The sequence below is a fragment of the Convolutriloba macropyga genome, chromosome 5 (assembly GCF_964194025.1).
Source record: "Convolutriloba macropyga chromosome 5, txConMacr16.3, whole genome shotgun sequence".
Classification (NCBI taxonomy): domain Eukaryota; kingdom Metazoa; phylum Xenacoelomorpha; order Acoela; family Convolutidae; genus Convolutriloba; species Convolutriloba macropyga.
Window position 1 is genome coordinate 50069928 of NC_134472.1, and position 18243 is coordinate 50088170.

The 18243-nt window shown below is 34.9% G+C and overlaps 1 protein-coding gene across 1 annotated transcript; it reads right to left on the reverse strand.

The window, feature by feature from the left end:
• Window positions 1-1262: 1262 nt before the first annotated feature.
• On the reverse strand, window positions 1263-12257 carry LOC142340403 (uncharacterized). Its single transcript, XM_075390981.1, has 4 exons — window positions 12017-12257; window positions 6094-6235; window positions 2438-2705; window positions 1263-1589 (listed from the first exon to the last, which is right to left on the reverse strand). The coding sequence occupies exons 1-4, from the start codon at window positions 12255-12257 to the stop codon at window positions 1356-1358; spliced, it is 885 nt and encodes a 294-aa protein (XP_075247096.1). The 3' UTR covers window positions 1263-1355.
• Window positions 12258-18243: the final 5986 nt, after the last annotated feature.

Below are 18243 nucleotides of genomic sequence, written 5' to 3' on the forward strand. Positions count from 1 at the left end.
GCGGATGCGTGATACAACTCGCGCGAAAATAGGTTAATAAGTTTGTACTTGTATTTCGCGGCTAAAATGAGGACACTTTTGGGAACACGGGATACGATATTCCCTTCCATTTTGCTGGTTTCTGCTAAAGTAGCTATTTTCCGCAATATTATTCCACTTTCAATGTATTAACATAGTAAAAACGAACACCAGATACACGCATCGGGCATATCTGCCCGTGACGATTTGGGTATACCTCTGCATCGTAATGAAATGACGTGTATAAATAAGAGTCACTTGCAGATTAAATTTATAAGCATTTTTTCACACGCTACAACAGAAAGTCAAGTGAGCACAAAAACAAATATATGAACGAATGAAACGCAAGGTAGCTAATAAAACTTAAAATATGAAATATGATGAAAACAAAATCGGATTTTTTAAAGCACTCACCTTTTTACTTTTAAGAGTTCAGTTCTGATACAATTCTTTTTTGTACGAGTTGGTAATAAGTAAGATGTAAATTCAGCCTTACTCCTTAAGTTAATGTTTAAAAGTTTAGTTCAGCATATAGTCTGACTTTAATGCGGTAAGACTTTAATATGGTCAATTGTAGCATAGATTTTAACCAAAACGATCTCGGGGAAAATCAATTCTTTTAAATTGGACAATCTGTACATGTTTTTGTAAGGTACAGATTATTGGATAGAAAGCTGGTAAAAATTAGCTAATTTCCATTAGTTTGTGAAGATCATCGTTCTCATCAACAAAATTGACAAAAAAAGTATTATTACGTTACTTCAGAGGACAGCTCAACCTGGTCCATCCTATATTTAGGGTCGGGAAATTGCGCTTCTCTCGACTCGACTACTTCGGTTGTTTTCTATCCTGATTTTACTGAACGAGTAACACTTGAAACAAGTAAATTGCTGAATACTTTTACTTTTTCTAACGAATGTTCCTCACGAGTAAATAAAATTGACAGACTGTCGTATTGTCTGAAAAAAAAATATTTGCAAAATTTTATTGTATCACTAAAATAATCCGCTGACAAACTGAACTGAGGACCATACATTGAGGATCAACAACAAAAAATGTACAAAAAGTAATCATAGTTGTAAGGTTAAGCACAGAAAACAAACGAGATCTACTCTTTTTCGACCCCCAGTAATTTTGTGACCCCCGGTTACAAATCATTTGTTATATAGCACGTTACTAAAGTATAAAGAGCACATGCACGGGGGTGTAAAAATTATATTCCCACTAGGCATGGGGTGGTGGTAGGGAGAGGCGGGGGTGAATAAATTTAACAAAGAAAAGAAAATTGCAATCCCCAATATTATGTTTAATCGCATCTATTGAGATATCCACAGATACTATATCCGCAATCCTCGTTTAAGTGCAGCCCGCATTGGTTTCAAGTAAAGCAACACTGGGATTCTCAAGACAATTCCGAACGAGCCCACAACTTGTGCCAGACCCAATGTCATCAAGAATTGCTCCTTCTCCTCTGCGCTGTTCAGGTTTAAATATGCATATGACATTAGAAGGTATTGGATGGTTCCAAATACAGCATAGGTTGCGGAGCTGATCATCAAAGCAACTGTCATCTGAAAAAGTACAGCTGTGATCTGAAGAGATAATAGACTACATCTTTTCAACGTACGGAGTTCCCGAATCTGATAATTTCTATACTATTATTTATTATTAGTTGCAGTAATTTATAGCTCGAAAATAAGCGGTCTAAAAACTGAAATATTATCAGAAATTGTGATCATTAACGAAAATATAAAAATTTATAACAATTTTTCTAAATGTCATTATATTTCAAAACTTCTCATAATATTTCAATGCCGATCTGGAGTATTTTCATCATGAATTTTTATTATGATCAGAGTTCTGATAACGGAAACTAACAGACAAGTCATATCAAAATTCATAGTAACGTTCTTATTATATTGTGCTCATCATGATTTTTCTTTGAGCACCTGCTGAGCATTTTATGCTGAGCATTCTAACCGGAAAAAAAATAATTTGAACATCATGAATGGCTCCGACCAATAAGCAATTGAATTGAAAGGAGCCCTTAGCCCTAGATGAACCCATTAAAAACGGGTGTCCAAATGCAATGCTTTTATTTTACCAGTTCTTTATTGGTTACTGCACTACGTTAATCTAGTGCGAAATTGGAAAGTTCTGCAGTAACCCATTATGTTTTTTGACAGAAAATAAGTACGTCCGTAAAACTAATTGACAATCGAAGCTTGTTCTCCCAAGAAATAATTTCCAACCTATAGATTTTTACGATTATATGACAATTTCAAAGGGATGTCCCTTTTTATATCCTATCTTATTTAAATGACGACATCATAATGACCAAATAATATCCTAATGGTTAAAAGACCATAACAGTAATTTTGTCTTTTTAATTTTTTGATTATATTGGGACCCATCGGACCTGCTGTTGGGCTTCATCCTCCTTTTCTTTTTCCTTCTTTTTGTTTCGAATCAAAGCTGACAAAATCAAAGTGGCGATTGCAATTACGACCACTGCGGGCAATCCCGAGAGACTCAAGAAATTGTCATAGGCTCCACTTCCAGTCACGCAGATGTTCTTTGCAACAGCCACGTTGAAGAGTGCTTTTGGCAGAAGGAGAATTAAGACGAACAGGAAAATTGGTGATATGACCCACCAGGCGTTCTTCTGTGTGCAATTCTTTTTGTACCTAAAAAGGAAGGTTCAAAGAAATGAAAGAGTTAAATTCGATGCTCTGCAAATATTTACAAATGATGACAAATAAAGAGATCATGGAGATCTAGTACACTTTCCACGACTTTTTTGGTGATGAATTTTTATAATGTGTGTGTACACTTTAACAAATTAAAAATTAAAACAATGATCAAATGTTATGATCTTCAACAAACTTGAGCCGTTCAAGTAGCATAAAATATCGTAACTAACAAAGCTAAATGTTTTCAAAAATGTTGTCATACAAATGTTGACTGCAAAAATGTTGTCATACAAATAATTCAATTGTTTTGTCAAACCGATTATAACAGTAGCAGCAGGAAAAGGATGAAAACGAAAGTCATACCAATTCCAAACCTAAGTATAAAATGGTACGCAATATTCGCTCGTATTTGAAGCAGCAGAGGCTATTCGATTGTAGCATTCGGATGACAGAATTTCGGGACAAAATTCAGGCTGAGTGTGCATTAGCAATGCAATGAGTATTAACAATCCATTTGGGGTTCAGCGTGATAATCAAAATAGAAATCAATAGAATATTAAGCCAAAAATAAGAAAGTATTTTTGTCATGATTTGACATATTGGTCTTCATAAAGAAATACAGCATTCAATTTGTCTTTCATTATTCCGTAGATCATATAGACTTCGGATAAAATGATGAGCGGTGGTGGAAAAATTTGCATTATTGCAAAAAAAGCAGAATCAAAAAAAATATTTTTAATGAATTAATGATACAATTTTGGAGTACCGCAATAAAACGAATACTCAGCAAGGAAATAATTTTTTTCTTTCTTCGTTTCTCAAATGAAGAACAATAAAGGATGTTTTGCACCTCAATTAAAATTGAAGTTGGGAGTTCAAAATTAATTTTCCAGAAAACCTATTGCTCTGTAAGGTTAATAATGACTCGAGGGTACTTATTGTAAATTGATTAAGTTTGCTATTGTAATCTCTTACTCTAACTAAAACATCTACCTAAGATTTATCGCTGTGCAAAAAATAACAAAGTGGCTAAGAAAAAGATCGTAGAGATCTATTACACATTGAACAAACTTTTTCGTTACGATTTTTTTAAAGATGTGTATATTTCAATTTAACAAAATTTGACTAAAATCGGGATCCTATAGAATGACTAATTTTTCAGCAAACGGAAACCACTCAAGCACCATAAAATTTCATAACTATCAAGATCTATTAAAATATAATACAAGAAAAGCAACCCTGTTGTCAAACAGAATAGCAATAACAGCCGGAATCGGATAAAAACATAACTCAAGTAGAATCCAGCCCTTCGTACAAATGGTTTTAGTTATATAGGCTATTCAATTGTAGCGTTCAGATGACCGATTTTCAACGCAAATTTTCAGGTTGAGCATACATAGGTAGTTCAAATAGTGTTAACAATTTCGTTAAGGGTTGAGTCTCAAGATCAAAATCGAAATCAATCGAAAATCAAACAGAACACTATGAAAGTGTCTTTGCCATTCTTTGACATACTGGTTTCGATAGAGATATAGAGCCTTCAATTTGTTTGTCATTATTCAGTACAGCCAATCCATCTCGGCAAAATGGTAAAACGAGCGGTTGTAGAAAAATTTGCTTTTTCCAAAAAAAAGCAAGTTCTGAAATAAATATTCATTATCTAAAGCAATATTTTATTTAATTCCAGTTACTATTTAGGAGTAATGTGATGAAACGAATACTCATCATGAGAACCATCTTCATCTCATTTCCTTCTTCGTTTCTCAAATCACGAACATTAAAAGATGTTTCCGAATTGAATTCAAATTGAAGTTTGAAGTAGAGTTAGACAAATAGAGCTCCCATGAAGAGTTTTTCTACTCTAATTTAGCAGAACGCTTATTGCTCTGTAATGGTAACAATAATTCCAATTTATTTATTGTATACTGAGTGAGTGTGCTGTTTCCATTTCTTTTTATAACTAAATCGTCGGATATACTTCGTTAGCAAAACTTTATCTGCTGCCATTTTGCGTTTATTCTGCGCAGCTCTCTATTCGGATATTTTTTGACAAACTGTTCATACAACTTCAACAGAAACGCTGTGTTCATAAAAACTAAAGCCTGGAGCTTCTTATATACAATATTATTTCACTTTGAGACAGAAAATTATTCTGTTTGTCTGAAAAACTTGATTTCTTCACTGAGAGGAAAATATTGCAAATCAAGCTTTCCAAAAGGTTTAGAATTTGACCTAAAGTTCCCTGTTGGTTGCCTTAGAGCTGGTTGCTTTAGAGCCGGTTGAGGTATGAGAACCTGGGTTGTACTTCAATATTTGTACCTTTCACTGCCGTGTGTAACTGTGTAAAATAATGTGGTAGTGTTTTATCAAGGTGTACAAGTGTTAAGGTGTGTTCAATTGCGTTCAACTTTATTACCGTATCGTTTTTATATCTTTATAGCCCATTTGTGTTTCAAGTGTCTTAACCCTTTATCGGCTTTTTCTCGGCTCCTTCTACTTGTTTCGGAGGTATGGTTATCATATCGGACGATTTGACGAAGACCCAGGTGTCTGCGCCCAATTTCAGGACGATTTGACGGCAGGTGGGGATGGCTCTGGTCGCCACTGGTCCACCTTCCAGCTGTGCAACAGGGTCTTGGACGCCGTAAATGTTCACAGAATGACCTCAGTGCAAGCGTCAGAATATTCGCAATGCTCCCAGATTGTTCCCGATGGGAATATCCAGGTGGGAATATCCAGATGGCATTATCCAGATGGGAATTCACGATGGGAATATCCAGATGGGATTATCCAGATGGGAATTCACGATGGGAATATCCAGAGGGAATTCACGATAACCGAGTCGTCAGCCATTCTAAGCTGCTGAAACTGTCTAAACTGTTTAAATTTAGACCAGATACGAATCTGCTCAAAACAAAATTTTCTCTATTATGTTGAAGTTATATATAATCTTGAAATTTCTCAATTTGAAATCATTTTTTGTTATTGTTTTCAAATAGGTAGGCATCAATAGGCATTTTTCTGCTGTTCCTTCAAAGTTGAGTTTTAGCATGATGCGCAGTAATAAATCAGTGACGTTTTCATAATGCTCAGCAGAAAATCAGTGAAATTTTCATGCTGCTCAGAGAAAATTCAGAGTGTGAGTCATAAAATTTTCATTCTGCTCAGAGAAAATTCATAGATTTTTTTCATTCTGTGCAGAATTAATGCAGAATGTTGTTCTGAATTTACCATGATCAGTCCGAAAAGTGACATGATCAGAATGCTTGGCAGAAAAAAATTCAGAATGAAAAGATTCTGAATCATTGCTGAAGTTGTCTGCTACGAACGTCCGGGAGTTGAAAAGGGTTTTAAAAATGGAAAACACATAAAGGATGCTTACCATACAGGGAACTTGAGAGCATTGATTCGGTCAAGAGCCACAGGTACAGCCAGCCAATCAGGGAGGAGGAAATTAAACCAAATAAGGTAGTTCACAACTTTGCACTCTGTATCAGTCGTTAGCACTATGCAAAAGTTATCACCTGAAATTACAAAAGAGACTGAAGGCATTATGCAAAAATTACTGCCATATCAACTTATGGTTAAAAACGAAAAATAAATTGAAATCGATATTATATATCTCTTGGCAAATAACTCTTAGAAATTTTGAAAAATTGTCGAGTTGTCGAAAAATGAATTTAAACATTGTCAAAAACATTAATTTTAAGCTTGGAATGGAAAGTTGTTGGGATTGTCAAAAAATTGCTGAAACTGCCGCTGTATTTTACATGACATCACAATTACTTTCTTTTAAAAATTCCCACAGGAAATAGTGTCGCGCTCGAGTAGATATACTCGATTAAAAACGCGATCTGAAACAAAATTCAAACTTACGAACAGCTCCTATGGTGATAACTTTCGAAATATTAATTTTTTATTCAATTTGAAAGAAGTTAATTCAGTGCGCTGAAAAGTTATTCAGTCCATATAACTGTTCTTGGTTAGATTCATAGAATGATTTTCCACTTTCACAAAGATACTGCAGATTTTATTTACGTTAAAACTTTTCAAATTGAAGGCGAGAGTTTGGGGCGGATAATTGTATCTGGTAACCACAGTCTTTCATACATTACTCTCCAAAATTTGGTATTCTTAAAATACAAAAATTTGGGGAGTAACATATGGAAGAGTGTGAATACCACTTACAATTATCCGCTTTAAACTCTCGCACTTGACAAACGATACTTACAAATGATACGTTTTTTTTTTGAAATGTTATTTACCTGAAGTCGGCCAAATTGTGAACAATTGTTCACATTTTGTTCTACTTCGGGAAAGTAATATTCGCAGGCTTCAAAATTACTTGCTGTTCCGACCCCCGATAGTGGAAGGAGGAACTATTCGCTCAACTTGAGTTTTTGCTGTTCGGTAAATTTTGTCCGTTCAAGGTGTTTAGCGTAGAGAACTCTTTGTGAAGTCAATAGAAAGCACGTAAGGCGTACCATAATAGATTAAAAGCGTTTTTATGGTTCTTTTATTTTTTTTTATTTCAAAAGTGTTATTGAGGCATTATAATTTTTCTAGGATTTCGACTGATTTCCATTCTCTGAAAATAGTAGAGGTACAAGCCCTTAAAAAACCTGATAAAAATTCGTTATCTAAGATACGGGCTATGTTTGTTTCGCTTTCTAAATGGTGTTCTGGATTTCAATTTTCCGGCTCTTTACTAATTTAAGTCGATATTTATTATAAATGCCTCACTCTTTTTGAAAAATTAAAAGTTTTGTTGCTTCAATATGTTTTACGCTAATTTTTGGAACATTTAAGTGTTGTCAATTAAATGTTCCAAAAATTTAAATGTTCCAAGCGAAGGCAAGGCCGGTTTTAGTCTCGCCAATTTTTTTAAAGAAAAAGATTTTCTGATTGTGTGAAAAGCGCAAGTTTTCTATGGCTTCAAAAAGAGTTTTTGTAAACTTTATATGATTTCATGAAATATGCCTGCTTTTAGTGTTTTTAAGTCTTTTGTCTTGGACTGATTAAGCACAGGTCTACGTACAACTGAAAATGTCTATTGGTTTAAGTTAACACTGTATCACTTTTATGTCTTTTGACATATTTTCTTTAGAGAAATTTGTTCTAGTCAAATTTTAGCTTTCAGTTTTTCATCTTGTTTCCTGACCACTCGCAGTCTTGTCTCGTTAGTTGCAATAATTTTGCTTTTTCTGGCGAAAATATGAGATGAACAGTTTCCAAATGTTCTCTGTTATAAGTAAACGTTTTAGGACGCTCATACTGCTCATACTACTACGACTTTTCACAACAGTTATTGTTATTTGCACATAATTATTGCTTTTTAGGTAATTTGGCACAATGATGTTAGTAGCAGTCCTCATTGGCGTTGAAAATGAGTTAAACTGAAGATATGGAAAGCTTTCAATGAATAGTTTTGAAGTCTTTCACACAGTTTTTTGTAAAATTCAACCGAAATCTTCACTTTCGCATTATTTGTTGTTCTTTATGAAGTCTTACGAAATATTCCGAATAATTAAAGATTTCACTAGCTTTCATGTGGAATTAAGAGACTTCGACCACTTCAGTTGTTAGCTAGTAGTTTTAAGAATTTTATTAAAGAGCTTTTATAGGAAATGAAAAAAAACTGGATGCCTCTAATTGATAGCTAATAGTTTCAATGACTTTGATTTCACTTGTTTTCAAAATTATCATTGTATTGTTGATCTATTTTGATCTGCTTTTTTGTCAATTTGTAACTTGTTGTCAATGATGCCGGGTCTCACCCACTTCAATGCAAAGCAGACTTCATTGTCTCTCTTGGTTCTATGTTTTGACTGTTCGTTTAATGATGTTGCATTCCAACTGAACGTATACAATCTTTTCAATTAACAGCTCGTGGTTTTAATGGCTTCAGCATTGTGTTATTGAAAATTATTTTGAAAATCTTAAGTTACGCTTGTATATTTTATTGTTTTTTTGTGATCTGATTTTTTGATGGCTTTGAGGTTAGGTTTCACATGGCATTTTAGAGTTGAAAGTTTATTTGTTTTGATTTCTGATATAAATTGCTTCAAAGAAATCTGTAGGTTTTTTAATTTGTCTTTTTTGCCGATTAGTTACTTGATCTAATCAAAAAAAAATTTCTACCAAAATTTATTGAAGTACACGCTAATTTGTTTAGTTTACATTTTTTTTACTTCTTTTGACTTTGTTACTCAGTTTGTTTTTTGTAGATAATAAATATTGAATTTCCATCTGAGGTAATGTTTTGTGATTGTTTTAGTTTATGGTTCGTCTTGTCTCGTAGACTCAGTAAGGGCAAGTCTACTTGACCCCCTAATGTTGCATTATTTAATTCATTTTTGGTTTCAGTTTACACCAATTTTTCTAAATAAGAGTCCTATCGTATTCAAACAGTAGGTGGCCCATCTTGTCCCTTATGAAACAAAAAACATCCACTATTTGAATGAACTTGGTCGAACACATGAAAAGATTTCCAAATGGCATGTCCTTAAAGGCCACATGATCATCTTTGTTTTGATTTTTTGGCGATTCTTAAACTCTGCTGTAAGTCGGCTAACGCAACTTTTAAAACAACACAAATTTAGAAATTTTGATTTGAAAAAGTTTTATCAAGAATGTTTTTAGCACAATGTTTTTTTTGAAAAATTGTTCCATCAAAATGATTCCGCATTCGTTGGAAGCTGCGGAGCGGTTCGAGATCTGAGTCAAAATTTAGAGGTGAACATAACAGAGCTCATAAAGATAGCTTTAAACTCGCACTCGCACTTTGTAGTTTTAAAATCTAGCATTATACTTGAAAAATGGCATTAGCAGTGAGGTAATGCAGAAATCTATCTTTTCAAAGTTTTCACATGAGATTTTCAGAGTATACTTTTTTTTAAGCCTCATAGAAGATCTGACGTTCAATCGAGCTCCTCGCAGAGTGGTTCGAGATACCAGCCAGAAATTTAAATTAACTTCAGCAAGATCACGTAATTTTATTTCAAACCCAAACTTGCATAATGGAAATTTGGCTCAGTAAAAAAAACTGGCGTTATAAAATCTAGCACTGCTATGATCTGGTACTTTAAAACGTGCACGTGGTAATTTCAAGAGAATATTGCCAAATGTTCCACAAAATGCAAGTTGCATTATTCCCAGCTAATGGGTAATCTGTGCAAGAGACGGTACCCACAAAAACGTTCTTGCAAAGAAATACCCTGCAGGCCTCGTGCAATCACGATAGGGGTTGCGTGAAATGCGCATGCTACAACACATAGCATGCCCAGAGCTATTAAATATGGGTTGTCGACAGTCTCGAAAGGAGGAATTTCTGCAGTGGTATTGTTTTCTGAATTTGACATTTTATAAGAAATGCTCTTTTTTGCTGTAAGTTGTTATCATTTATTGTAACAGAAAAAAATGTTTTTTTTTGTGATTTGTTGTCAAAGCTTTTATTTTAAAAAAAAGATTAATGGCAACAAAATAACAAACCAATGAAATTAAAAATTAAATGCTTGGACTTGATTGTAATTAATTGTAGAATGTAAAGAACAGAAAATAAGCTTTAAGGAAGTAATGAAATCTTTATTCGCTGGCCTTTGTTATGGATGCTCAATGATAGATTTAAAAAATGGATTTGAAATGGTAACTATTTTAGTAAATAATCGCACAGTCTTTACCGACAGATATTAGTCCGATTTCTTCAGAGTAACAAAATGTTGTCTGGGCGATTGAAACATCATTCATATTGTTGGCTCCCAATTAAAGCCAAAGTGAAGATTAAAAGACAAATGAGAACTATGCTTCGAGCATCGATTGTCTTCTCCTCTTTCAAATATTCGAGTTACGAAAATTTTCAGTTTATTATTTTTAAGACCCAAAATTAATCTTTCAAATAAAGTTGAAAAAAATTGGCATTCTACAAATTTTGAAATTGAAAATTTGTGTCGCCAAAATTGAGTTGTAGTCAATTTTGTTAAGTACACAAATAAAGAAAATGCATAAAATTTTTGAAGGTTGGTGTTGAATTGTTTTGTTTATGGATAATGCATTCAGTTCATGTGCAATCTTCAAAGTATCCATTGTTTTTCTCCGCACGGTCACCCGGGTTGCCTACTATGAAGTTTTTTGATTCAAGACATTTGCAAAAGCGCAAAAATTATGTCAAAAAATCCCAAGTTACGCTTATTTGGCGCAATCATTATCTGAAAAGACAGTATATAGGTCAAAAATTTAGAAGTTAGCTCGAGTTAGCACAAGTGTAAGCACAAGACTCAGTAATGGCAAGTCGCATTGGCCCACTAATGCTGCATTAATTAAATTATTTTGGTTTCAGTGTTTCAGTTACACCATTTTTCTAACTAAAAGTCCAATTCTATTCAAACAGTAGGTGAACCCCCTTGTGTCTTATGAAACAACTAACATCCAATATTTGAATGTTTGTCGATGATGATTTTTTTGGAACACATGAAAAGATATCTTAATGGCATGTCTTTAAACGCCAAATGGTCATCTTTGTTTCGATATTTTAGCGAATCTTAAACTCTGCTGTGAGTCGGCAAACGCAACTTCTCAAAAAAACGAACTTTGATATTTGAAACTTTTAACAGACGTTTGAAAAGTTTAAACAAGTACCACGTAGCCTCGAAGTTTTTTTTGAAATTGTTCAATCAATTTGAGTTATAAAAATATTTTGATACCCAGTTGTATTATATAATCAAATTATTGATACATTTTCAAAACTTAATCGGTTGCTTATCCGGTTTAATATCACGCTGAAAGTCTCATCGGCCTATGTAACCTATTGGATCAAAGAGCAGATTAAGGATAGGCTACGTGGTTCTTAAGATCTCGCTGTGAAGATTTTACATTCGTCAAGAGCAGCCGAGAGGTTTGATATCTGAGTCAAAATTTGGAAGCGACATTAACAGAGTCCAGTAACTTAGCTTTAAGCTCGCACTTTGTATGTTTATTAATCTAGCATTGTACAGGGGGGGGGGGGGGGGGAAGGCTCTAGAAGCGAGGTACTGCAGAAATCTAGCTATTCAAATCAATTGCGATTTTCAGGGTATAGTTTTTTTAATTCTCAGACAAAATCTGGCATTCAATCGAGCTCCGCGCGTAGTGGTTCGAGATACCAGCCAGAGTTTAAAGCTGACTTCAGAAAGGTCGCGTAACTCTGTTTTAAACACAAACTTTCATGTTTGAAATTTGGCTCGGTTAGAAAAACTGGCGTTCTAAAACCTAGCACTGCACAGATCTGGTATTTTAAAACGTGCACATGGGAAATTGCAAGAGAATATTACCAAGTGCTCCACACAATGCAAGTTGCAGTATTCCCAGCTGCTGGGTAATCTGTGCAAGAGACTGCACCCACAAAAACGTCCTTGCAGAGTAATCCCCCTGCAGGCCTCGTGCAATCACGATTAGCATCGCTTGAGATGCACACGCAACAACACATAGCATGCCCGGAGCTAACAAATATGGGTTATCAACAGTTTCGAAAGGAGGAATTTCTGCAGTAGTGTTGATTTCTGAATTTGACATTTTGCAAGTTTGGAAAAATACTTTTATTTGTCGTAAGTTTTTACGATCTATTGAAATATAAAATTGTGATTTTGTTGTGTTTTATTGTTGAAGCTTGGCTCTGGTAGCAATGTGTGATTTTTATAAATAAGATTTGTGGTAGCGAAATAACAAAAAGGCTAAAGAATAATACCCCAAATGACAAATGAACTGTTAGATTTTTTTCTAAATAATTGTTTAGCAAAAGTTGTAAGGAATTAACGAACGTTTTATGAGCTGGCCTTCTTTATCAATGCACAATAATAGATAAAGAATGGCTTTGAAAAAATAATTAATTTAGTAAATAGTCGCACGGTCGCTATTCACGACAGATATTATTACGAATTGGTCACCGTAAAATGAAAGTGTCTGGGTGATTGAAACAACAATTATGTCGTTGGCTCCCAATTAAACCCCAAGAGAAGATTAAAGCACAATTTAGAAATCTCCTTCGAGCATCAATTCTCTTCGTTGGCTCCTCTTTCAAACAGTCGAGTCGCGAACGTTTTCAGCTAATCATTTTCAGGACGCAAAATTAATCACACAAATGCAGTCAAAAAAAAATTGGCATTCTACAAAACTTGAAATTGGAAGTTTGTATCGCCAAAATTGAGTTGCAATCAATTTTGTTATGTGCAAAAATTAGGAAAAGGCATAAACTTTTGTATCTCATATAATAACGCTATTTGGATATGCGTGCATTCAGCTCAGGAGAAACCTTCGAGGCATAGTTGATATTATTCTTCTGAGCACGGTCACTATAAAGCATTAATTGAAGGCAGAAGCGAGTGCAAAAAGGATGTCAAAAACAAAAATCCATTTTACCGCGTTGTTTCTCTTCAGTTTAAAATTTTTCGGCGTTCCTAAGCTTCTCCTAAAACATTGGATAAAGATAGGAAGCGTATCAGCTGCTTTTTTGGCACTTTCTGTCACAAAACTAGAATGGGAAATGACTTCCTCGTCTTTTTAGTCGCTTTTTTGTTTGAGGCTTGGTTAAGAAGCAAAAAAAGGCCTCCGCGTGGTCGTTAATCTGGCAAGAGTGTGTCAATCTCACAAGAAAATTTTGCAAATAACTGTTAATATTGCCAGATCTTGCTTGCAAAATCTTGCAAGTTTATGCATAATCTTGAAACATCTTGCAGGATTCTTGCTATTTAACATCCTGAATAGACTAGGAAAGACATTATTTGGATACTAAAGCCGTTCAGCATCATGATGTACGTAATTGCTAATTTCGTTTTTTTTTTCGATCCGTAATCAGCAAGCCAATTGGTTACAAGCAATAGGGTGAGCATAATTTGGAGTTTCACGCAATTATTTACTATTTACCGTTTTGTCTGTCGTTTTGGCTTATTTTTGAGAAGTCGAAAGATGTCAAATTGCCAAAATCATGTAACAGGTGCTAGTCATAAACACGATTAAAGAACTTTTGCGGGAGTTACAAATGCCGCACTAGTTCTTTACGTCAACTATTGCGGGAACTACTTTTCAAAATAAGCATATGGTAATTATAATACCATTATAGAAAAGAAGAAGAAAAGAGCTGGTTGTGTTGGTATCATTGTTATAAGTAGTGCTAGAGCGAAATTGCTTAAAAAACTGGAGAAAAATGCAGTACAGGATATCTCTACGCAAATCGATCATAAAGCTCCATTGTAAACTGCATTTACATCCCCCAAACTGCACTAATGAGAAAACTTTTCATACCTTGGGAAAACTTGTAGACGAAATTGTTAATGAACCAGATATGAAACATATACTCTTTGGTGACCTCAGTGTGAATTTTGTTCATAAAGAAAAAAATTCAAGCAACAAAGATGCATCATGCAACCATTTGGACTAACGCTGTCTGGACCTTATACTGCTACTCGGGAAACAAAAACAACACCAACAATACTTGATATTACAAATTTCCCAGTTTTCTAAAATATGTCAAAAAATGCTGTGAGTAATCTTCATTGCGTTGAATTGCAGATAACTGAAATGGGTGCAGGGGAAATAAGCAAAAAAAAATCCGGCAGTTCTTGCATATGGTCAAAACTGCAACATTCCAGAAACATTGAGAATTGAAGAGCAAATGATGAGTCCTACGTTGAAATGAGTTTAGCAGACCGCTTAAAGAGTGAAAATTGCAATTATCTTCTAAAGGCTCTACAGGAAATTCTGATTGGAGATTTGGATCAAGAGGAAACAAACTGTCAGTCAACAAACGAAAAAATATGGAGTAACAACAAAGTTCAAAACGCTGCTTCCAACAAATTTAAATTAAGACCACTGTACCCCATAGAAAAATCTCATAGAAGCAAAAAGAGGTTTTATGAGCAATCAAAAATTGTCCAGCAACTAGTAGGCAGAAAAGTGACACAATTTCATCAGAAAGAAATACAAAAGAATGGCAGCAGCGGTAGTAGGTAGAATTTTTGAGGTCGTTCAAAAGCGGTCAGTCGAGTCAAAAACAACTAAAACATGTCCTTCCGAAGCATATCTTAAAGATATTTTTAACTTTTTTCCAAAAAAATCAATAAAAATGTCACTCAACTTTGACACTGTCGCAACAAAAAGCTCATGAAATGTATTTAAAGCTCAAGTTTTTAAATGTATTTCTGTCGAAAAATTTCGCCATAGATCGAAATGGCTATTCGATATTTTGCAATCATATGCAAAGAAGTTTCAACAAAAATTCAGCTGATGGAAAACTTAGTGTAAATGTTATTCTAAAACAGCAGATGGCATAGGAAAGAATCAATAAGTGGAGTAGTGACGAATTGCTTAGGAATATTGCAATGAACAAAACCTGACCATTTCATTTGCGCGATAAAGTAAATACTAATAAATTGCCGTTCCTAAAAACTACAACTCTGTTGCGGTTTACTGCAAAAATAATTTCATTTAATAATCAAGAATCATAGTTTGAAGCACCAAAATTGCTGTAAATCAAGAAACAAAAACATTCAATAATGAGGTCGCAATATGAATTAAGCGAAAAATAGCAATTGTAATGGATGATAAAAAAGCTTTTGTTTACACTCAAAGTTTTTCTTTATCAGAGACTAATTTAATCAATCATTTTAAAGGAAAAAACAAGTTTGTCATTATCAGCTTTATTAATTGATATCCGTCTTCACGCAATGAATTGGTTGATTGGCAGAAAATAGTTCGTTTTCTTAGAATGGACAGTTTTAATCACTTCCCCCAGACTCCTAATGACGTAATGACAGTAGCATATAGTATTAAAATCGTTTTACGATGGCCGGGTTGACGAATTTTCCGCAAATTTTTCCTCAGACCCGGCTGTACTCTTAATTTTCTCCTTCAAAACAATGAATAAAGTAAGTAAAGCTTTGGGAATCCTTTTTTTTGGCTTACAGCCGAAGATCACGGAAAACTTTTTAAAAAGTTGATTAAGAAAAATTTTGGAAAGGGCTTATAATTTGCAATTTGTCAGTTCCTATAAGTTTTTTCTACTCTGATACCACACATGACTGCGGGCAGTTAGTTATCTGAAGTCTTTAAAAATTTTCCTTGTAATTAGGAATCATGGTTTAACACGCAGTTCCTATGATTCTCTGATAAATAGGAAACAAACTTAGAGTTCTTATCGCAGCCGTAAATGCTTGAGGCTACGTAAGGTAATAAAACCAGAAATTTTTTACTGATCTCTTTCAAAAAACATTAAAACAAAACTTTCTACATTTGAGCTGAAAAAAATATTTCCACGAAACCATAAAAATATAAGACTGAAAAAGAACCAAAAATCTTAAACTTAGTACTCGTACTTTTAACATCATTAGTCTTTCATCATTTTTTTTATTGATATCAATTGGTTTAGTATTAATTCGTGTTCTGGCCGCAGTTTCAACAGCCCGTAGGTTTTTTTGCCGTTTAACGCGAATTTTTTGCCGTTTATTTGAAAAGTTTAGGTAGAAGCTTTTCTGTAAAGCAACTTTCGATAGAAAAATTTGCTCAATAAGGAAAATTTCTTTGATGACAAATGATTACGAAACGAACAATTTGGGAAAACTGACGGTCTTGGGAGAATTAATAATCGTAACTATATGACCCACTAGTTCAATTCCCAAAAAGAAGAAACAATTCTTTCATTAAACCATCTTTTAAAAATTTCTTATTATCGAAAAAAGATTAGCAACAGCATTTTATAATTGTTGAAGGCAAAATGGTCGATTAAAAAAAAATACTTGTTATTTCTTCGGAGTAGACTCGTGGAAAATGACTTTTCATTTAGTCAATTCTAGAGGTATTTATAACATTTGTCCCCTTGGGAAGGTAGAGTTATCTTCGATAATTCTCTTGTTCGGTCTTTCACATTTCGATGACATCAATTTACTTTTACATTTCCAGTTTTACTTTCGCTTAAATTTGTTGAACTCAATTGCTGGAGAAAAGTCACAAAATACTCAAATTGACGGTAAATAAAAAAAAAACTAGGAAAAATCTATTATCAGCTTTAGCATCCTCGGGGCCCACAAAAAATAACCCTAACTTGCTAGAGGTGTTGGGGTAAACAAGCATCAGTTTAACCGCGGGTCCAGTTAAAATACCTAGAGTGGTATTAAATTCAGATGACCTAGAAATGTTATCGGAGCCAGTGAAAGTCCGTGAGTTGGAGTCCCCGAGAAGCCAAACAACATCATTTACTTCTAATGCTTCTTCGCGTCAGGTCCACTTCAGTTGTTTGTTCAGCGAAAGGATGAACTTGGTCACCAGTGTCTTCCAAGTGTGCCGGAAACTGTGCTTCACATGCGTCTAGGCCGAGTTCTTAAGTGCCAGTGTCTCATAGAAGACAGCCCCAGGAACGTTCCAGATTGGTCTTTCAAGCAAGAAGTGGTTGGCGTCAGTGAGTTGTCGTTTTCATAACTCCTTGTCATGTGAGTGATTGGTCTGCAATTGACAAGACACTCGGCTTCAATGTCGATTATTGCAAAACATCTGGGGTCAGTTTTGCGGAAGTATGGTTTAAAAGGAGAGCTCGTTTGACATCCTAAACGAGCCTCTCCCACACCCCACCTAGGTAAGGAGCAGTAGGAGGTTTGAGCTTCCATTCGACAGACTGGTTCAATAGCTGATTTTTGATATAGTCTTGGCCAACGTTAGTGGTCTTTTTCTAATCTGCTTTTTTGCGCTGAGGAAGCAGGCTGCGTTGTTCGACAAGAAGAAACGGGGTTGGCAGCGTTGGGCGATGACTCCTCGGATTGCTGTCAAACACTTGTCTGTGCTGAGATCATCAGCAATTTTTTTATGAATTGCTCTTGTTACTATACATGTGAGCGAGCAGATATAGGTCTGCACTTCAGCATGTCGGTGAATGACGGCGAACGGTCCAAGATAGTCCGCGCCAACATTGCTGAGGATGTCTGAGACTGTGTTTCCTGAAGGCCTGCCGTTGGTGATTGTCAGCTTGCTGCACTGAAGCGACCACAGTCGATATAATTGAAGGGCAAACTTCGCAAAAAGGCTCCAATTTCAAGCCTTCTCGCAAAATTTGGCCTTCGCTAATGATAATGCTTATCCCCTTGCGAAGATAAAGTTATCTCGATTCCCATAGCATCTTTTGTTTGGTTCCCTTATACTTCTATGACATCAATTTGCTTTGACTTTTCCTGTTTTTCATCCGCTTACGTACAACTCAATTGCTGGCAAAACAAATGACGAATGACTGAAATTGGCGGTGAATCAACAAAATTAGTTCAGCTGGATTCAACCGTTAGATCGCGATAACAAAAAATCTATCAAAAATTTCTTGGTTTCTTTTTTGAGCTTTCCTTTGTCGATGATAGCTGCAGATATCTTCACTACAACTTTTCTGTCAAGCGCCACAATTGGCTTGATTCGACTTTGAGGATGCTCAGCCGCAGCTCTGATCTACTCTGGAGGCATGTGAAGGTAGGGATCATAACTCATAACGAACTTCTTCATGTCCGCACCACCGTAATCGACTTCGAATGGTTGT